The sequence below is a fragment of the Akebia trifoliata genome, chromosome 9 (genome assembly GCF_017979445.1).
Source record: "Akebia trifoliata isolate Shusen 1 chromosome 9, ASM1797944v1, whole genome shotgun sequence".
NCBI lineage: Eukaryota > Viridiplantae > Streptophyta > Magnoliopsida > Ranunculales > Lardizabalaceae > Akebia > Akebia trifoliata.
In genome coordinates, this window is record NC_141383.1 from 24,737,038 (window position 1) to 24,760,016 (window position 22,979).

The following is a 22,979-nucleotide window of genomic DNA, read 5'->3' on the forward strand; positions in this document are numbered from 1 at the left end:
TTCAGTCTGGCTTTTAGAACAATGCTCTACATATCTAGTGTGAGTGATGGAGCTTGACTTAACTTCCATACATGCATGGGTCAGTCATGGACCGATAGAAATAATCACCTGTTATCGACGCTGATCCCTCGTTCTTATTTACATCGGAATGGCTATATCTGATTACAGGGGGGATGACATTTATGGAGTTGGCAGAGTGTAGCCCTCATAAACACGCCAACCATAATTTCCACCCATAGTGATTATATCAACTTCTTCATATTTCTCCTATAAGACTAACAAGCATAAGGATCAAACAAATTTTATAATGGGGAAGCCAAGACTTCGTGTAAGAATTAGGAATTTGAAAATAGAATCCTCAAGAAAAGCATACTGTATCAAACACAGTTTGTGAGTGCGAAAGCATAGATAAGAAACATTAGGGAAATAAAAATTATAAGAATGCACATAGAGCAAAGCAAAATAATTTTACGTGGTTCGGTTTGGCAGTGAGGCCTATATCCATGGCTGAGATGAGAGAACCTCAGACTCAAAACCCGCCTTCATCTACTAATTACTAACCATTAATTTTACCTACCTAAACATTGACCCTGTCATGCACCCCAATGGGTTCCCTACAATGCACCACTTTCCATAACCTAAACTATAAAGTACATTATTATTATTATTTTTGGTGGGTAAGATGGACTTGAACCCATGTCCTCAATGTTGCATTACAATATATCAAAAGAAATGCCTATTTGTCTGATAGTTTCGACTATCAGATCGACATGATCTATGGGTTGCAAGAAGTACAAGAAAATCATTCTCAACCCAAGTCCAAAATTATTTCTAGAATAATGCTTAAGTGACCTCAAGATTGTACCTCACATCGCACATCCTGACGTGAAAGTGTACGGAAATGCATTTCATCGAGATACGAGTTAAAAAGCATTTATGGTTCCAATCCACTTTCATGTCGATATAAGGTACAATCTTGAGGTCACTCCAGCACGACTCTTATTTCTAACATAGAAAATCACAATGAAAAAATTGACTGGAAACTATAAATTGAGACACCTATGCCACAGAAAAATACATGGAAAAAGATTAATATGTGTCGAAAGAAAACTAATTTTTAAGTAACTTCGAACCTGGACAACATCTGCACATAGAAAGTAGGAAGGTCTTTCAGAATCAAAACTACAACACCATGGATTTCTCAACCCGAGAGCCCAAATTTCTGGCTGCAAGTCCTTCGAAATATGGATTATCACTTGGGATCGAACAGTTTCCCCATATACCAAGGTCATCTATTTCACTGGCACCTGAATATATACATGACAAGGATGGAACACAAAAAAGGATTATAAATGATAAGTTAAGTAATAAGCATACAATTCCAGCTTACTACAAGGAATGAAATTAAAGAAATAAAAGATGGACTTTCCAATGGTTCATTGGCAGCACTTTCATTCCTTCCTATCAAATTGATCTATTAAAGTTCCATTTTTAGTGATGTTTCTTCAAGTAATAGTAACTCTACTCATGGTTGATTCTCTAACAATGCAATCTGATGGGCATTCATTTTTAGTGAATTTTTACATAATCTTCTTGTTATCGTCAGCATCCATATCTAGCATCTTAGAAAACTACATCCAAATTCAACAAAATATGTCTAAAGAAATACATAGTTTTGACAACAAAGAACAAGAATAAACTTACTAAGTAATACTCACTTGGTATGTTATCTATGTATAACCTCATAATCTTTCCAAGCAAGAATTTCTTGTTTTGGGAAAAATTATAAGGATCACCTTTGCCTCCACCATCACCCATCAAAAAATATAAATACCCATCTTCAGGTCCAAAGAGAATCTGCCCTGCATGATGACCCGTAAATGGAAGACCCATGTAAATATCCTTCTCACCCCTGATGCACTAGCAATTGTTTTCTAGAAAACATATAAAGGAAGGATTAGATTAGAATCCTTCAATGAGAATAGTTGTAGATATTTAATAAAAAATGTACAAATGTGTACCAAGGAAGCCTGTGTTGCGGTACCATTAGCGGTAAACTCTGTGGTAACACTTTGGTACCGACATGGTTGTGCTCCATCATCAGAAGAAAGTTTTGAAGGATCACAATTCACCTCCGAATTACAAGAACATCTTCCAGTACATAGTGGTGATTGGGACCTATCACAATTGAACGAAACAAAGAAGCGGCCATTACGTGCAAAATTGGGATGAAAAGCCAATCCCATAATCCCAAACAGAGTTTCAAAATGTACTTCATCCGTTATATCCAAGGAGGGATTGGATTCATCAAGATCCAATGTTCCTCGAGATACCAAGTCAGGAACGGTTGCCAACCATATCTGTCCTTGTTGATCAGACACAAAGAAACGATCGGAACCATCAGGATGAGCAACCATATTAAGGTAACTTTCCAATTTTCTCAAGGCAGAGACCATTTGGAGGACTTTTGAGTTTCAGTATTATTTAGCGTAACTTCCTCACCATTGTAACAAACAGATCCATCAACGGAAGGTCCACCAAATGCTTCGCAAAAATCAGTTTTTGATTGCCAAAGATCGGTAAGTTTAGATAAAGTGGAATTAAGTGGCATGCTGGTTCTTCCTCGCAATAAAGGCACAAATGGGAAATTCAATATAGAAACATTTGGGCATGTATCCCAAACTTTTGTACAAAAGTCGTTAGCTACGCTGTTGGACTCGGTAGAATTTGATGAAACAGTGGAGGTGCATAGAATGGGAACTGCCCGTAATGCAGGTATTGTAAATAGCTCTGCTGAGAATTGATCGCATCTCTACAAACCATGTAAATCTAAAAAATTAGCAAATAAGAAAAGTTGTCGAACGAATAAAAATGCATAAAAAAACAAGAGTAATTGTTTGATAGGGGAAACATTTAGCATATTAGGCTACCTATTAACCTCACATTCATGATGGATTAGCATTCTTCCCAAAGGCGACATAAACGAAGAACTAACAGATTTTCTTTGGAAAGACAATAACCAACTCATTAAACATATATGTACCATTTAAACAATTTCAATGAGATAAGAGTAGGTAAACCTTGAATCATGATCTCGAGATTCAATAAAGAGAAGAGGTAAGTCTCTAGCACTCTTGTAGTGATGTTCATTGACATGTTCTAGCACTTGTAGACTTGCATTGTGCTTACGCACTAGTAGACTTGCATCTGTATATAATTCCAATTATTTGAAAGTTTGAAGTCACTTTTAATTACCAAAACGAGTATGATCAGATTGAATGGAAACAAATTCGATGGTTTTAAAGTGCCCATTTCACAGGTTTAAAAATAGTCACTTTAAACCTGCGAAATAGTCACTTTAAAAACCTCCGAATCCATTATCGTCCATGTTTTGGTAATTCCATTGATGAATAGTAAATTCCTCAAAAGTTGATCAAGTTTTTGTAAATTTCCCAGATATATAAATAGAGATGATAAGTTACCTGCTCAGGACGACTTTGTCAAAATATTCCAGAAGGAAGATGGAGATGCTTCACAATTGTTAGTTTGATACTGGGTTGGGTTGGATCAACTTGATACCTGACACAACTAAATTGTGTTTAATAAAGGATCCAGGGACAGAGTTGAGGGGGTGAATGTTTCTGGCCATTGAACACTATTTGGTGATCAATTATTTGGCTGATTCAACCGGTGAAAGAAAATTTGAAAAATTTAGTTCATAGAAAGTAGATTCTGAGACACTGAATGCATGGTTGGCCGAGATTGTGGATTAGCATTAATACAAGTAAGAGCCAGCATCAATAAAGAGACAATTTTTTCTTCAATCCGTCGATCAGCAGGAGGTGAAAGTCGTGGATCAAACACATCTTTTAGCATTATTGTTTGATCACTTGTAGACCATAAAGACGATATAAGTTCCCCGGGATGCCTCCCCATGATCACTTCTATAGCCAATACTCCAAAGCTATAAACATCACATTTTTCAGTCACAACCATTGTGTTTGCAAGCTCTGCACCAAAAAAAAGTATTTAAGCTGAAATAAAGAAGGTTGTTTGATTTGAACTTTCAAAATTTCACAGTAAAGAAGTACAAAGAGTTTGTAGTAAAAACTTGCCTGGAGCGATATAACCATATGTGCCTGCAACTGTAGTCCATAACGATGAATCGAGCTTTAAAAGCCTAGCAATGCCAAAATCAGAGACACAAGCCTCAAATTCTGAATCCAATAAAATGTTTTTGCTTGATATGTCTCGATGAATGATAGGCGGAGTGCAGTCATGATGCATGTAAGATATAGCATGGGCTACACCATTGATGATATTCACTCTCTTACCCCAATCTAATTCCATTGCTCTTCCCTCATTGCAGAGAATTTTATCTAGGCTACCCCTTTCCATATATTCATAAACCAAAAACGTGTGTCGTTTGTGAGAGCAAAACCCATAAAGTTTCGCAATGTTTCGATGTCGAATTTCTGTTAAAACTCGTATTTCATTCACAAAACTCTTCATATCGTCTAACTCCTCATCTTCCTGCGTACAAAGCTTCTTTATAGCTAAAACATGACTTGATAACTCTACCTTGTAAACTCGTCCATGTCCTCCCACTGCGATACAATATTTGTCATCGAAATCTTCTGTGGCTTCGATTATGTCTTCGTATACAACCTTTCCATCATAATTCCATATTGCAAATATATCCCCACTTCTTAATGTAATATCCGTCTTCTTTATCCTTCTCAGATTTATTCGTCGTCGAAAAAGATAGAAGACTCCGACTAGAATAAGAACCAATGTGCCTAGGAGTGAGCCAACAATGACGACAAGTAATTTGTGTATATTTTTTCGAGCACCCATATTTCTAAATCGATTGCAAGGCGGCAAGGGACCAAATTCACTGCATAAACCTTTATTATTACTGAATGCCTCAGGTGAAGCGTTTTGAAAAGCTTTGCTATCAGGAAGAGGACCCTCTAACTCATTATTTGAAAAATCGATGGATGACGACGACAAACTAATCATAACACTTAAAGAAGGAGGAATGGAACCAACGAGTTTATTATGGGAAAGATTCAAGCTTATTAACATAATCAGATTTCCCAATTGTGGTGATATCTTCCCAGTGAGTGAATTTAGACTAAGGTCTAGTAACTCCTGTAAGGTTCTTAGATTGCCAATCTGATATGGGATGTTTCCTGTGAAATTATTTTTGCTTAAACTCAAAAACCTCAATTTCGAGCAATTGCCCAATTGTTCTGGAATCTTTCCGCTTAGCTTATTCATCGAGAGGTCCAAGAACTCCAAATTGGATAATCTTCCGATTTGCAATGGTACTTCGCCTGAAAGTTGGTTATCATTCAAGCTCAAATTGTACATAACAGACAACCTACTCAACTCCCTTGGTATCTCCCCTGCAAGTTGGTTTGAGGAAAGGTCGAGTACGTGTAATTGAGTTAATTTGCCTAATTCCTTTGGTATCCTACCACTGATCCTGTTACCATGGATTTTCAAAGCTGTTAGATTTTGGCATTTTCCCCAATTTTGTGAGAGAACACCAGATAATCTATTATAACTCAAATCGATATAATTCAAATTTGGATACAATCCAAAGTCTAGGGATAAACTTCCATTGAGCCGGTTCCCATCAAGTCGGACTCTGACTAAGCTTGTGCAGTTTCCTAAGCTTTTCGGTATGGGACCCTCGAAATAGTTGTTATTTGCAGTGAAATTTTTTAATGACCCACTTTTACAAACTTGTTGTGGTAAGTAGCCTGATAAGTTGTTATCAGACAAACCGAGCATAGAGAGAGATGAAAGATTTCCAATATCTTGAGGTAATGAACCGGATAATCGATTTTCAAACAAAATTAGTTCTTCTAAGTTCATCAAAGTACCAATGTCAGAAGGGATTGGTCCAGAAAGGGAATTTTCAGAAATGTATAAGATGGAAAGTTTGCTCAAATTACCAAAAGATGGAGGGATGGAACCAGATATTTGATTTTCAGAAAGGCGCAAATCGACTAAGTTCCTCAAAACACCAATGTTAGTAGGGATTGGTCCAGAGAGAAAACTCTTAGAAATGTATAATGTGGTAAGCTTGCTCAAATTACCAAAAGATGGAGGGATGGAACCAATTAATCGATTTTCAAAAAGACGCAAATCGACTAAATTCCTCAAAGCGCCAATGTTAGGAGGGATTGGTCCAGAAAGAGAATTTTGATAAAGGTATAATGTGGTAAGCTTGCTCAAATTACTAAAAGATATGGGGATAGGACCAGATAATTGATTTTCAAAAAGGCTCAAATAGACTAAGTTCCTTAAAGCACCAATGTTTGGAGGGATTGGTCCAGAAAGAGAATTTTTAGCAAGGTCCAATTCCACTAAGTTGCTCAAAGTAGCAATCTCAGAACTGATTCGTCCAGAGAGAGAATTTTGACCAAGGTAGACATTGGTAAGCTTGCTCAAATTACAAAAAGATTGAGGGATGGGACCAGATAATTGATTTTGAGAAAGGGCCAGTTCGACCAAGTTCCTCAAAACACCAATGTTTGGAGGGATTTGACCAGATAATCGATTATCATAAAGATCAAGGATTGTGAGTTTTGAAAGTGTACTAATGTGCATGGGGATGGTACCCGTGAGTCCATTCTCACTTAGATTTAGATGGACAAGATTTGGGAAAGAAGAGAAATTTAAGTGGTCAAGTTTACCTTGTAAACCCATGTTCGAAAGGTTTATTTCAGTTACGCTCCCAGCCTTGTTACAAGCTATCCCGAGCCATTTGCATGGGCTTGGCGCAGTAGTACTGTTATGATGTATTGTCCATGAACTTAAAACAGCTTGAATTTGGAGATTAGCTTTCCATTTAAGGAGAGCTTCAGTTTCTGATTCAAATGTAGTTGCTTCTCTACTTTTGCAAGAAACTAACAGAACCCATACAACTAACAATGCAAGGAAGAAATAATTCTGAATATAGGCCATGTTTGTGGGTTGTGGGTGTGGTAATCTATACGCTATGAGATCTTACTTCGATCCCTTTTAAATAGAGTTAGTGAGTAAGAAAAAAAAAACAAAATTTCTGAAGTGTAAAAAAGACAACTCGTTAAAAACATGTAAGGCAGAATCTAAAGTATTAGTGTCTTGTCGTGAACATCACACTGAGCACTGGATCACAATTTCTCATTTTCTCATTAGCCGTGTTGTGCTGTTGGGTGGAGGGTCCACATGGGCATGATTTACATGTGTTCACGGTTGTTTCAAAACTAGTCGAGTCAACTCAAGTAAGTCGTCCCAATCTCAAAGGCAAGATAATCAATGTTAATCATCCAGCACATCAACTTGTTTTTATTTGAGACGACTTGACCAAGTCATATTGGCCATTGTCACAAACCAAAAAAAAATGCTCTTTCCATAATATTCTACAAATAATGAGTCGTGCTGTCTTATGCAAGAAACTAACAGAACCAATACAATTACAACTAAAAATGCAAGGAAGAAATATTTCTCAATAGTGGCCATGGCTGTGGGTGTGACAGACCCAGACTTGTGATATATAATACCCTTCTTGGTACTTCTTATATACTCTTCTCTTTTTCTTATTTTCCTTAATTATATATTTTCTATCCCGACAAAAATATCTACGGTTCTTACACATGCCACATTAGAAAATCAGCACTCCCTTCTGTAAACAACTCAGGAAATTTTTTTTTGCTCACAAAAATCTGGGATCTACCAATCATATGTACTCACGTGTGTTGATTTGCATTCCTACTTTACAAAACTACATTGTTAAATACAAAATTATCTTTGTATTGTTGACGTGGCAGGCGATGAGGAGTCTGTGAGCAAAAACAGTGAGACGTACCACAGAAGTTTGGAAAATTTTCAAGTGATCAATGCCACGTGGCAAGTTTTAAACCTTGTGTCAAGTCATGACTCGTGACCATCACATGTGATGATTTAAACATGCTAACTACAGTTTCAAGTCTGGCCAAGTCGACTCTAATAAGTTGCCCCGGTCATGAAGGCATATGAATCATCTATCACATCGACTTGTTCGTTTTCTAAGACAACCTGAGCGAGTCATCCTGGTCATAGTCACAAAAATTTTATATTTTAAAAAATAATTTGTAAAATTCTCCAAATAAACAATTAGCATAATAAATCAACGAATTAATCGATAATTTATCAATTAATCATTGAATACGTAGTATTTTTAACTTTTCAACTTAAAAATTTTATTTACTTCAACATTCATTAATTCACAAGAAAAAGATAACAGTTTTCTTTTTGAATTTTTTTTTTTTTTTGTTTTTTGATGAGTAAACTAGTTGGACTTTCAAGAAGTTTAAAGATGATGGATTTGGTCCCTTTTGGAAAAGACATCCAAAAGCATCATTTGAAGAAACCCAATTTTTTTCTTAATTTTTTTTATGAAACTTTCACGAATCTATACAAACTAATCAAACGATCAATACTCCATCTTAGAGTTGCTGAATCCAAACTTGATTACTATGATTCTGATAATCAATGTGAATTATCAATCACATTGACTTATTCAATATTTTGAAAATCTCTTCCCGAGTATTCAATCAAATTGCCTTCAATGTTTTTCGAGATAAAATAATCAATTTTTGATGATTTAAATGTTTATGATCTTGTATAAGAATAAGAGCATCTACTAACCCATCTAATGGTAGAAAAATAATTATTATGATTTAAATTGACACAAAAATTTATTAAAAGCTTAGATCAATTTTAACGATTTACACATCCATGATGAGATGAGTTTTGGATCAATCGGTTAAAACAACAACAAGTTAAAAACATGTAAGGAAGAATCTAAAGTATTAGTGTCATGCCGTGAACATCACACTGAGCACTGGATCACAATTTCTCATTGTCTCATTTGCCATGTTGTGCTGTTGGGTGGAGAGTCCACATGGGCATGATTTACACATGTTCACAGTTGTTTCAAAACTGGTCGAGTTCCTTGTTTGTTATTTGAGATGACTTGAGCAAGTCCTATTGGCCATAGTCACAAAAAAAAATTGTATATTTTAAAAATCCGTATAATTTTACAAATAAGGGATTAGCAGATTAAATGGGTGAATTGACGAATTAATCAGACAATTTATTAATGAGTCATGTTGGAGTGACTTTAAGCTGAAACCTCATATGGCACTTCTTGACTTGAAAGTGGATAGGAACCATAGATGCTTTCACTCGTATCTCAATGAAATGCATCTGAGGCCACTTCAGCATTATTCTTTATTAATTAACCTATGAATACATAGTTGGACCGCTGTATCAATCCAACTAAATAGATCTTCATCAGCTACATCAAAAGTATATATAATATTAGCCAAAGGAATGCTCAGCATACATTAAATTTCGTTTATTTAAAAAAAAAAAAAAATAGCAAAAAAGTAATTTACAAAATAACCAGTTTTGTAAATAATTTTTTTTATATCCGACTTTGTAATTTTTGAAAAGGTCATATCAACCTTCAATAAAGAATGTTATGGTTATTTACAAAACGTTTGGGTAATATCATAGATACTCCACCCAGGGTAATCAAACTGATGACATAATAAAATTTTCTTTTTATTTCAAAGAATAATGGTACCAAAATGTCATCAAAGAGATCTTTGGCTTTGTAACCAAGTTGATGACTTTTGGGAAAATCCTTTGGGTAGTTTTAAAACCCATGGATATGTATTTAAGTTTCAATCAAAATACATGGTAAGAATCCAAAGTTATCACCTGTTTTTTAAAATATTTAGAAGATTGGGGATATCCCCTAGATGGTAATGAAATGTCATTACCAAACAAGGTACTATGTATACTTGTGTTTATTTAATTTTACCTCTTATACATTATATGTTAAATATATATAATTTTTTTTTTTTGAAAAAAAGGTATGACTTGTTAATTTGGGCTTCTTGTATGATCTGTTTGCTAAAATACTTTCTAATTTTTGGTAAGCTAAGAATTGGGCAAAATTTAGAATAAACTAGTAGGAGGCATGTGTAAATGCACATGTAACAAAAGGGTTTATTTGTAATTTAAAATACTGATCAAAGGGTTTTTTATTTTTGTAATTTTGAAAATTAATTTTAATTAAACTCTAAGAGGTACATGAAGCACTTAAGTTTGGAAGGTTGGACGGATATCATCGGCTTCTATCGAGTGTAGATTCTAACTACATGGTTAATGCAACCCTGAGGTGCGGTAGGAAATAGGACTTAATGGTAAGAAAAATCAGAGATTTAATGCAGTTTTTTTTTCTCAAAGCACCATTGAATAGATACAAATGAAAAGAATCTATAATTCTGCGCACACCTCCACACCAGCAAAATGTGAATTGAAGTCAATTTGAGGTCACTCCATTATTATTATTATTATAATTATTATTTTTAAATCCAAGTGTTAATTCTTTAGTAATTTACGAAGTCCGTTTAGAGCGGCTCTTAGCATACAAAACAAGCCGTAGAAACTATCTTTAACCAATTACAACTAAGGTCCTTTTAGAAAATATTTACGAAAAGATCAAAATCATTATCTATACATTTTTCTCGTAAACGCGAGATTCTTTGTCAAAAGTCATCTCTCGTGATACACATTGGCTAGTAAACACGAGATTCTTTGTCAAAATTCACCTCTCATGATACACATTTGGCTAGTAAACGCGAGATTGTTTGGCAAAAGTCATCTCTCGTGATACACATTGGTTAGTAAACACAAGATTCTTTGTCAAAATTCACCTCTCGTGATATACAATTGGCTAGTAAATGCGAGATTATTTGTCAAAAGTCATCTCTCATGATACGTAATGGCTTCAATTTTATAAACGATTACTTTTTAATAACCGCACGATATAGAATAATTTATGGAAGTGTAATTGGGGTTCACATGATATTATAAGACACGTGGATGATCAAAACTTACTCATGTCGGCCACGAGAAATACACACGCGCGGTTCACGCCTTGTATATAGTGAGTACAACGAATCCAAATCGCCTCTTCGTTTGACCCCTTATTTTCACGTGACAACAACACACGACCGGCATGAAATATGCCCACAATCATTTTAGGGCTATTTAGACATGCCCCTCCATCCTTTAACGAATATTAGAGATACTACTTGTGTTTTCAAACTGTTGATGTGACCCTTTGACCTTGGTCTCCTATGAAATTTTTTTATATACTGACCTAAAATACCCTTGTCTTTAACCTCTAATATAAAAAAACGAAAGGAAAATGTTGAAGTAATATTAAAATGTACATTGATCCTCAGATCGTTAACGTGGATGTATGTACGAAATCATAGATGCTTTTCATCGAGATACAAGTGAAAAGAATCTATGATCATGCTTGAACCTCTATATCAACAATGTGAGAATCAATGTCTATTTCAATGTTACTCCGACACAACTCAAAAATTAACTCCTTAGATAAGATTTTCTCTCAAGAATCAATCATCTTCAAAATCTTCAATCTTTTGAATAAATTATTTAAGAGTCGTGTTGGAGTGACCTCAAGTTAGAACCTCGTATCACACTTCTTGACATGAAAGTGGATAGAAACAATGGATGCTTTTTAACTCGTATCTCGATGAAAGCATATATGGTTCCCATACACTTTGTCACTTTCTCATCAAGAAGTGCCAGATGAGGTTCCAGTTCGAGGCACTTCAGCATTATTCATTATTTAAATATATCCAAAAAACTCTTTTAAAAAGGCATTGATTTTTCAATTAAAATTCATGTCATTTTTTAATCCTCAAAAATCGTATCTTACTCTTAAGATTTGAAGGTTAAATAATGTTTGATCGAAAATCAGGGTGAAAAAATCATATATATCTTAACTGATAGATATGTGGTGAAAAATCAAGGTAAAATTCTATCAAATTTTACATTCCAAAAGCATGGGCCTTGAACCCATAAAAGTTCATTTGCAGGGGTCAAACTAAGTGTAAGAAAATAAAATTATAAATAATAACATATATATTTTTTAATAATAAACGCCGTCAAATATACTTTATAATCCGTTAAACACTTTACAAAAATATATCTATTCAACTTTCATATAGATACTTACAATATCTAAAGATATTATCAAAGTTGTGCTTGAAACTCTTTAAAAAGACAGATCAGATGGAAAATTACGAATTTTGAATTTCTAATTTTTTTGTAAAATAACAATGATACCCCTTTCACCAATGAATAAAATAGAAATATCTTTCACCAATTAATAGAATATAATACCTTGTTGTTAGTTTTCAAATTACAAAATTAACATTTAAACAAGAAGCTAAACAAATTTGGATCTCTTAAATGCCCCCACCTTTACATTTAAACAAGGTCATTTTGATAAATAAATAAAAAACCCTAAAGTATTGCAATCACACGACCATGTTGTAGTTTTCAAATTACAAAATTAACATTTTCTCTATTAAATGTTAAAATCCTTTTGATTAATATTTTAAATTCAAAATAAGCCCTTTTGATACATGTGTTTGCACATGAGAAACACTTACCTAACTAACTTGGTAAGATTTCAAATCTCAATATAGATGGAGCTCAAATGAATTACCAAAATGGCAATCCAACACAATGACACATACAGAACTTTGGAAAATATTCAAGTGACTAATGCCACGTGGCATTTTTTTTGGGATCTATTACCACATGGATATAAAAAAAATCATAGTATTTGAAAACTTGTATCCACTAGATCTAAACTCTTGAAAAAGAGTTTAAATCCAACGATTAGAAATTTTCTTAAGACAACGTTAAACTCAATGGATGCACATCACCAATCAAACTGATCTTTTGTGTGTAAATTCACCAAGGATGGATCACATATCCATAATGTCAATTGATTTAGACGTGCTAACTTCAGTTTCAAGACTGGTTGAGTCGACTCTAATAAGTTGCCCCAGTCATGAAGGCATATGAATCATCCATCACATCGACTTGTTCGCTTTCTGAGACGACCTGAGAAGTCATCCTAATCATAATCACACAAATTTTATTTAAAAAAAAACAATTCGTAAAATTCTCCGAATAAAGGATTAACATAATAAATCAAGGAATAAATCCATAATATATAGAAAATAAAATAAAAGATAAGAAACTGAAAATAAAATCTTAAATCTTGTGTCAAGTCATGACCATCTCATGAGATATTTAGACATGCTAACTACAGTTTTAAGACTGGTCAAGTCGTCTCTAATAAATTGCCCCGGTCATGAAGGCATATGATTCATCCATCACATCGACTTGTTCGCTTTCTGAGATGACCTGAGCAAGTCATCCTGGTCATAGTCACAAAAATGTTATATTTGAAAAAATAATTTGTAAAATTCTCCAAATAAATTATTAACATAATAAATCAACGAATTAATCGATAATTTATCAATTAATCAATGAATACGTAGTATTTTTTACTTTTAAACTTCAAAATTTTATTTACTTCAACATTCATTAATTCTCAAGAAAAATGTAAGAGTTTCCTTTTTTTTTATTTTTATGGGTAAGCTAGTTAGGCTTTCAAGAAGTTTAAAAATGATGGATTTGGTCCTTTGGAGAAAACATCCAAAAGAATCATTTGAAGAAACACAAGTTTTTAAGAGATAGTCCCACAATGCCTGGGTATCATGACCTTGGGTTGTATGCAAACTTAGGGCAATCCTCACCTTACAAGTCAATTTTGTGAGGAGAAGTTAGGCCCATAGGCTTCTACATGGTATCAGAGCGGGTGGCCACAGGGTTGTAGGAGACATGTTATACGTGAGAGGGAGTGTAAGAGATAGTCCCACATCGCTTGGGTATCATGATCTTGGGTTGTTTACAAACTTGTGGCAATCCTCGCCTTACAAACCGATTTTGTGAGGATGAGTGAGGCCCATGGGCTTCTACAAGGGGACATCAGATTATAACGATTCAACAAAAAAAATGCATAAAGGTAAAAGCAAAAAAGTTAGAAGGATATTTTACAAAGATAAAAGAAAATAGACAATAAAATTCAAATTAATCCTCAAGATTCGTGAAGAGATTAAATCCCAACCCCTACTCTTAAGGAATATATGTAGGGAAGAAAACCACTATTTTTTATTATATCGATTTTTTACCTTTTGACTTTAAAATTTTATTTTCTTCAACATTCAATTTTCAAGAAAAATATAGGATTTTCAATAAGTTTGAAAGTGAATTTGGATATGAAATTCAAAATATCATTTGTAGAAACCCAAAATGTTCCCAAATTTTTAATGAAACTTTCCAGAACAATTGAACTTCCGTCAAATAGGTCTTGTGGAGATTTTTTTGGGCTTTCCACTCTTTGGTCTGAGTTTTTTTTTTATTATCAAATTGTCTTCAATATTTTCCAAGATAAAATGAACAAATTTTGATGAGTTAAATGTTAATAATATCGTACAAAAATAAGTTTTTGAAGATGAGCATCTACTAATCCATCTAATACGAGAAAATAATGATTATTATATAAATTGACACATAAATTGATACAAAAACTTAAGCCACAACTTCCTATGCACAATGCACACATTATTTGATAAAATAAGTAGAACTAAAAAGTAAAAATGTTATATATTTAAGTTATTAGAAATTAATCAATAATCTCTCAGTTAATCACTAAAAAGTAAAAATGATTATTAAATAGAATTTTGCAGATAAAAGGTAAAAATGTTATATATTTAGGGATTAACTGAGAAATTATTGATTAATTTGTCAACTCACTAATTTATTTTGTTAATCCTTTATTTGGAATATTTCATGAACTTCAGAAGAAGAAAAAAATTTGTGAGTATGACTTCAATGACTTGCTCAAGTCGTCTCATATAAAGAAAAGTTGTTGTTATCAATGTTCACCATGATTTTAAAATTTCTCAAGTTGACTCGAGTAAGTCATCCCGCCAAAGCAAGACAATCAATTTGAACATCCATCACATCAACTTTTTTTTATCTAAGATGACTTGAGCAAGTCATTGTGGTCAAAATCACAAATATTTTGTTTTTTTCTTCTTCTAAAGTTCATAAAATTCTCTAAATAAAGTATTAATTGATTAAACAAGTGAATTGTCGAATTAATCAATAATTTATCAAGTAATTACTAAATATATAACATTTTGTCCCCTTTTATCTTCAAAATTCTATTTACTTCAACAACTATGAAGATGATGGATATGGAGAAGAAACCCGCCCCAAAACATTATTTGCATAATCCCCAAAATTAATACATGAAAAAGACGGTAGCACATTGAAGACTCCTATTTTGGATTTTATGATGTTGAGAGGGGATGGAGAGTGGAATAGGTGATGCTTTGAAATTGCTCTTACATGTGGTATCAAAGACAAGTTTACCAAACCTATATAGGTTGGGTTGTCCTTTTTACAACGATAATGATTTATTGTTGATGAAAATAATTGTGAGATTGATGTAGATTATTGATTCGATTGATGATGTTTGTAGTTAATTTAAATTGAGTTTTAAATTAAGCTCTTGATTTACATCAAATCGATCCCCCATTAATTTCAATTTAAGATTGTGATCAAATCTATCTTACACCCTAAGATAGATTTGATCTAAATCAATTTCAATTTTGTGAAGTGTATTCAAATAGATCCCCAAATCAGATCAATTTTCGATTTAGGATTTTAATCCAAATCGATTTTGGGTTTCATTATCAACACGGTTTCAGTTTTTTACCAAATCAGTTAATTTTTGAGTTTTTGATAATCCATTATCAAGTTTAGTTTTCAATTTCAATTTGTTTAAAGCTTATAGTTACAGCATTTTTTGTTATAAGAAATATTATGTGGCAAACAGAAAGTACCACATATGAATGTATGATTAGTAGGAAACAATATTGTAACCACTCATACAAGTATCCTTCCGGGATACACAATATTGGCCATTCTCCTCGCACTATTAATAATATATATTCCTTAAATAACAACAAAAATAAGGGCATTTAGTTGACAAAGTTTTTGCCATTCAATTACAAGAAGAAACTATGAAAAACTTAATTCATAGAAAGTAAATTTTGTCTTCAAATTGTTGATCAGTAGGAGGTGAAAGGTGCGGGTCCAACACATCCTTTAGCATTATTGTTGGATCACTTGTAGACCATAAAGACGATATAAGTTCCCCAAGATGCCTTCCCAAATTTTCTAAAGTCTAAAAAACGACAACACGTTAAAAACATATAAGGCAGAATCTAAAGTATTAGTCCAAGTCATGTCGTGAACATCACACTGAGCACTGGATCACAATTTCTCATTTTCTCATTAGCCTGTGTTGTGTTGTTGGGTGGAGGCTCCACGTGGACATGATTTACACATGTTCATAGTTGTTTCAAAACTGGTCGAGTTCACTTGTTTGTTATTTGAGATGACTTGAGCAAGTCGAAAAGAAAAAATATATATTTATCTTTTAAAAATTTATATAATTCTATTAGCAGATTAAATGGGTGAATTGATGAATTAATCAGAAAATTTATTAATGAGTCGTGTTGGAGTGACTTCAAGCTGAAACCTCATATCCCACTTCTTGACTTGAAAGTGGATAGGAATTATAGATGCTTTCACTCGTATCTCAATGAAAAGCATCTGAGGTCACTTCAACATTATTCGTTATTAATTAACCTATGAATATGTACGACACATCCTCTTTGAGATTAAGGGTTGTAAAAGTGGAAAGACAATAAGGTAAAAGAAAAGAAAAAAGAGGAGGGAGGCAGAGAGGAGGGGCATAAGGGTAAAAATAATAAAATTAGTGGGATATTTTTATAAAAGAAATGAGAGAAAAAGACAATAATATTAAAACTATTCCTCAAGATCACGAATAGAAAGTGCCACCTAAGATTAGTAGGAAACTATGATAAGATTGGCCCAAATATTATTATTCAAAAATAAAATGCAACAATTTTTTAAATTTCTGCTATTTAACAAAAAAAATAGCGAAAAAGTCATTTACAAAATAACCACTTTTGTAAATAATTTTTTTATATCCAATTTTGTAATTTTTGAAAAGGTCATATCAACCTTCAATAAAGAATGTTATGGTTATTTACATACTCTCAAGGGTAATCAAACTGATGACATAATAACTTTTTCTTTTTATTTCAAAGAATAATGGAACCAAAATGTCTTTAAAGAGATCTTTGGTTTTGTAATCAAGTTGATGACTTTTGGGAAAATCTTTTGAGTACCCATGGACATGTATTTAAGTTTCAATCAAAAAACATGGTAAGAATCCAAAGTTATCACCTGTTTTTAAAAATATTTAGAAGATTGGGGATATCCCCTACATGGTAATGAAATGTCTTTACCAAACAAGATATTAATTTGGGCTTCTTGTATGCTCTGTTTGCTAAACCACTTTCTAACTTTTGGTAAGCTAAGAATTGGGCAAAATTTAGAATAAATTGGCCGGAGGCATGTGTAAACACACATGTAACAAAAGGGTTTATTTGAAATTTAAATTATTGATCAAAGGGTTTTTTATTTTTGTAATTTTGAAAATTAATTTTGATTGAACTCTAAGAGGTACATGAAGCACTTAAAGTTTGGAAGGTTGGACGGACATCATCAGCTTCTATCGAGTGTAGATTCTAACTACGTGGTTAATGCAACACGAGGTGTGGTAGGAAATAAGACTTCATGGTAAGGAAAATAAGGGATTTAATGCAGTTTTTTTTTTTTCTCAAAGCACCGTTGAATTCTCCTTGAGAGAAACAACAATGAAAAGTGCCAAGTGGCAAGATTTTTTTCAATCTTGCTGAAGTGACCTCAATTCACACTTTGTTGATGTGGATATAAATCATAAATACTTTTCATCGAGATACGAATGAAAAGAATCTATGATTCTGTGCACACACCTCCACATCAGCAAAGTGTGAATTGAGGTCAATCTTGAGGTCACTCCTATATTATTATTATTATTATTATTATTAAGTCCAAGTGTTAATTCTTTAGTTATTTACAAAGTCAATTTAGATCGGCTCTTAGTATACAGAAGAAGCCGTAGAAACTATCTTTAACCAATTACAACTAAGGTCCTTCTAGAAAATATTTACGAAAAGATCAAAATCATTACCTATACATTTTCCTCGTAAACGCGAGATTCTTTGTCAAAAGTCATCTCTCGTGATAAACATTTGGCTAGTAAACGTGAGATTCTTTGTCAAAAGTCATCTCTCGTGATACGTGATGGCTTCAATTTTATAAACGATTACTTTTTAATAACCGTACGATATCAAATAATTGATGGAAGTGTAATTGGGGTTCACACGATGTAATAAGACACATGGATGACCAAAACTTGCTCGTGTCGGCCAGGAGAAGTACACACGCGCAGGTCACGCCTTGTTTAGGGCTATTTAAACATGCCCCTCCATCCTTCAATGAATATTAGAGATACTACTTGTATTTTCAACTCCTATGGAATTTTTTTATATACTGACCTAAAATACCCTTGTCTTCAATCTCTAATAAATAAATAAAAAAAGGAAAATGTTGAAGTAATATTAAAATGTACATTGATTCTCACATTGTTAACGTGGATGTATGTACAAAACCATAGATGCTTTTCATCGAGATACAAGTGAAAAGAATCTATGATCATGCTTGAACCTTTACATCAACAATGTGAGAATCAATGTACATTTCAATGTTACTCCTACACACTCAAAAATTAACTCTCTAGGTAAAATTTTCTCCCAAGAATCAATCATCTTCAAACTCTCAAAAATCAGTCATCTTCAAAATCTTCAACCTTTTGGATAAATCATTTAAGAGTCGTGTCGGAGTGACCTCAAGCTAGAAACCTCATATTGCACTTCTTGACATGAAAGTGGTAGAAACCATGGATACTTTTTAACTCGTATCTCGATGAAAGAATATATGGTTCCCATACACTTTGTCACTTTCTCATCAAGAAGTGCTATATGAGGTTCCAGTCCGAGGCACTGCAGCATTATTCATTATTTAAATATATCTAAAAAAACTCTTTTAAAAAGGCATTGATTTTTTAATTAAAATTCATATCATTTTTTAATCCTCAAAAAGTGTATCTTACTCTTAAGATTTGAATGTTAAATATGTTAGGTTGAAAATCGGATGAACATATAAATAATAACATATATATTTTTCAATAATAAAAGTCATCAAATATACTTTATAATCCATTAAACACTTTACAAAAATATATCTATTCAACTTTAATATAGATACTTACAATATCTAAAGATATTATGAAGTCTCAACATTGTGTTTGAAGCTCTTTAAAAAGACAAATCTGATGGAAAACTAGGAATTTTGAATTTCTAATTTTTTTTGTAAAATAATAACAAATGAATAAAATAGAAATATCTTTCACCATTTAATAGAATATAATACCTTGTTGTTAGTTTTCAAATTATAAAATTAACATTTAAACAAGGAGCTAAACAAATTTGGATCTCACAAATGCCCCCCACCTTTACATTTAAACAAGGTCATTTTGATAAATAAATAAAACCTAAAGAATTGCAATCACACGACTATACTGTTAATTTTCAAATTACAAAATTAACATTTTCTCTATGAAATGTTAAAATCCTTTTGATTAGTATTTTAAATTAAAAATAAGCCCTCTTCACACATGTGTTTGCACATGAGAAACACTTACCTTACTAACTTGGTAAGATTTCAAAATTAACAAAATTTTGTTGATGACGAATAAATATTTTATCGTATTCAATGATTAATTGATAAATCAACACAAAGTTACTTTTTTATGTGTGTCCAAACAGGCTCTAGACGAATATGGATGAGTTACACTAACTGTTAAACTTATCCTACATCTGCCAATTCTGCTCCCGAGAACAATTTATGTAAATTGCCTAAATAGTTTTAGAGCAGCATTTAACACTTAATGATACCTTTCTCACTAATATTTATTTCTCACTAGGTCTTTCCTCTCATTCGCGAGCATTGTAACCACGATATGCAACAAAGGTTATTATTAAACACGAGCCTTCATATGATGCCATATGAAATGTGTGATAACTTGGCTTTCAGTACATTTAACTGAGAATGAATCGAAGGCTGTTCTTCATTGTATAAAGATGGCAGGTCTGTTTTTGAATTATTTGAATGCTCACAATAAAAAACATTTGATACCAATTGTTTATTTTAGTATTTACTGAACCCAAAATCCCTTTCCTTCCAATGTACAGGATTTGAGTCTGACACATCTTTCGCATCTCTCTTGCATGAGTGGGTCTGGATTGGGTATCCTGGGAAAAACTCCATTGAGAAATTCAGAAAAGAGTTGCAAGAAATGTTTAGGAACAAAAGTTCTTTCATACCCGAAAAATTCAAGGAGAGCACCGGGTTTCCTTTAGATGTAGATGTTCGACCTAATAAGGCAAACAATAGCGCTTCTGATTCTTCATCCCACAACGTGGAAGACAAGTACAGCACATTGTACTCCAGTGAAATCAATCTACGGGTATTTTTCCCCAAGGCTTTAAAGAAATTATTTCCCCTCGACATTTCTTTATGAGAAAAGCGAGGTCGGTTCTAGTCTCAATCCAGAACTCAAACCAATTGACCACATCTTTCTCTTCCTCAAGGGCTTGATGAATGATCTAGAATACCTCAGATGGCTGAAAATGTTGGGTTCCTCATGGAATTTCATCAGCGCTTCCATTTCTTACGGCTTCTGTATCAAATCCATAGTGACAACAAAGATGAAATCGCCTTCCCAGCTCTAGAAGCCAAGGGGAAATCCCAAAACATTAGCTATTCATATCGTATTGACCACAAATTAGAACGGGAGCATTTCAACAATATCTCCACTATTCTTCGTGAAATTTCTGCTGTTGCGGATGTGACATTGGAATGAGAATGCTGAAGTATTGTCAGCTGTGTATGAAACTCCATGGAATGTGTAAAACAATGTGTATCATACTGGGAAAGCATTTTCGTCATGAAGAAATTGAACTTTGGCCTTTATTTACAGAGTACGTTTCTGACGAGGAGCAGAGTAAGATCATTGGATGCATACTTGGAAGGACAAAAGCTGAAATTATGCTAGAAATGATACCTTGGCGTATGGCATCCTTAACACCTGGAGAACAACATGGTATGATGTTGTTATGGCGTAAAGTGACGAAAAATACCACGTTTGATGAACGGTTATCGGAATGGTGGGAAGGCACGAACAAGCATGATATAACCGTGGTGATGAAGGAACCAACCATCTGCCCTTCTTGGTTAGTGGATTCATTGGAAATTGTTGCTTCCTATCTATCAAAGGAAGGTTTTGGTGATCCAGAAATAAAGACTTTTGGCGATGAAGACGTCACATCTCCACCGAAAGATCTATTGGTGCTAATTTTGAACTTTCTGAAAATGGAATTGAAGATGATAAAACAAAGAATTTGAGTAGGGAAGTGGGTAGTTTACCAACTTTCAGAATGCAACGAGAAGCAGAAATGCCAGAAAGCAATAGATGTCACATATCGGGTTGAGAAACCAAGTGAAATTTAACCCGTTAATCAGAAATTTAGGCATCAAGAGGAGCACATTTTGATATTGAGTCAGGAAGATATGGAGGCTGCAATTCGAAGAGTGTCACGTGACACTACATTAGATCCTCAAAATAAGTCATACATAATCCAGAACCTGCTGATAAGGTTGACGTTAATAGTTTATTTATTTACATTTTTTGTATTTATCTTTTAACCATGATGTTGATGATGCTTCGATGAAGGCTTCAATTCTCTGGACAGAATTGAATGAAAGAACATGATTTGTTTGGCCGACCCCAAATATTTGGGATAAGGCTTCGATTATGATGATATCTATACATTTTGTGCTTGGACATCTTGATTTCCTCTTTTATTATCATTATCAGCACCCTATCACAAAAAATTTGGGTTGTCCGACTCTTCTTTTGTGCAATACATGGTTTAAAATATTGTATCGATAGAATGTTTTAGTTAATGAAAGAACCAATATGGTATGGGCCGATACAAACTGATACGTTCCGATACATTTCTGAAACATTCGGGGTCAATGTTTCGTATCAACGTATTCATTCCGATATTTTAAACCATGGTACAATGTCATATATATATATATATATGCTTATTAAACATGTATGTGGAAATTTACAGAAGCTTCCTTCATGTTTCAGTCGATGGCTTGTTACGCAACAGAAACCTCATCAAGAAGTAATTTTTACAAGCAATGATGGAGAAATTCCTGGTCAATTTCCTTCTTTTCGGGATCCACTCAAACAAACTTTTGGTTGTAAACACTACAAGAGAAACTGTAAACTTTTCGCTGCTTGTTGCAATCAGTTATTTACATGCATATATTGCCACGATGATGTGGTTGATCATTCAATGGACAAGTATGTGTCGTCTTGGTTAAATTTCTACTTTTATCCCATTTTCATGTTTTTCGTTGGTTCCCCACTCCCCTCCCTTTTTCATGTTGGGTCTTGTTGCTTTCAATATGTATTCAGGAAATCGACTGCCAAGGTGATGTGCATGAAATGTTTGAAAGTTCAACATATTGGTCCGATATGCTCTAATGTTTCTTGTAATGGTTTATCCATGGCAAAATACTTGTGCTCCATCTGCAAGTTTTATGATGATGAAAGGGTATCATTGAAAAAAATGTGTTGGAAAATGCTAAAGATTTTTCCTTGCTTACCTGGTGTATATGTATGGTTTGTCGGATATTGCATGTACTCGGAGGATTTGGATAAGATATGGTGCTCGAAGAGACTAGTTGTCTCGTCCTTGCTAGTTGGACATATAGGCTTAGGGGACGTTAGTATTCTCCAACATATATTTTTTTTTAAATTATACCTTTCCAAATGTTGTCTTCTAATGAAAAGATAAGGGTATATTAATCTTTTTACATAATTAATGCTTATTTACATAATAAATGCT

The 22,979-nt window shown here is 33.4% G+C and overlaps 1 protein-coding gene, 1 long non-coding RNA gene and 1 pseudogene across 4 annotated transcripts in view; 1 reads left to right on the top strand and 2 right to left on the bottom strand.

Moving 5' to 3' along the window:
* The window catches only part of LOC147394932 (HIPL1 protein-like), a 36,779-nt pseudogene that overhangs the window by 1,357 nt on the left and 12,443 nt on the right, over nucleotides 1-22,979 (bottom strand). Inside the window, exons 2-5 of the transcript XR_015181325.1 lie at nucleotides 2,022-2,809; nucleotides 1,719-1,934; nucleotides 1,134-1,307; nucleotides 63-267 (exon numbers count right to left, since the gene is read on the bottom strand). The product of XR_015181325.1 is annotated as an HIPL1 protein-like (transcript). The remainder of the gene's footprint in view (nucleotides 1-62; nucleotides 268-1,133; nucleotides 1,308-1,718; nucleotides 1,935-2,021; nucleotides 2,810-22,979) is intronic.
* On the bottom strand, nucleotides 2,673-7,018 carry LOC147394933 (uncharacterized). 2 transcript variants are annotated; one of them, XM_086453377.1, is made up of 4 exons: nucleotides 4,116-7,018; nucleotides 3,483-4,010; nucleotides 3,081-3,207; nucleotides 2,678-2,812 (listed from the first exon to the last, which is right to left on the bottom strand). In XM_086453377.1, the coding sequence occupies exons 1-2, from the start codon at nucleotides 6,979-6,981 to the stop codon at nucleotides 3,712-3,714; spliced, it is 3,165 nt and encodes a 1,054-aa protein (XP_086309503.1). In that variant the 5' UTR covers nucleotides 6,982-7,018; the 3' UTR covers nucleotides 2,678-2,812; nucleotides 3,081-3,207; nucleotides 3,483-3,711. The 2 variants fall into 2 exon arrangements, with proteins under 2 accessions (XP_086309502.1, XP_086309503.1); XM_086453376.1 differs by lacking the exon at nucleotides 3,081-3,207 and having other exon boundaries at nucleotides 2,673-2,812.
* On the top strand, nucleotides 20,911-22,860 carry LOC147394934 (uncharacterized). Its single transcript, XR_015181331.1, has 3 exons — nucleotides 20,911-21,710; nucleotides 22,214-22,432; nucleotides 22,547-22,860. It is a non-coding gene; the product is annotated as an uncharacterized LOC147394934 (long non-coding RNA).

Bases quoted from the DNA above. Each gene is read 5' to 3' on its own strand.
- LOC147394933 (XM_086453376.1), bottom strand. From the start codon at position 6,981: ATGGCCTATATTCAGAATTATTTCTTCCTTGCATTGTTAGTTGTATGG. The intron at 4,011-4,115 runs GCAAGTTTTTAC...TTTTTGGTGCAG, and splicing joins ATATGGTTATATCGCTCCAG to AGCTTGCAAACACAATGGTT.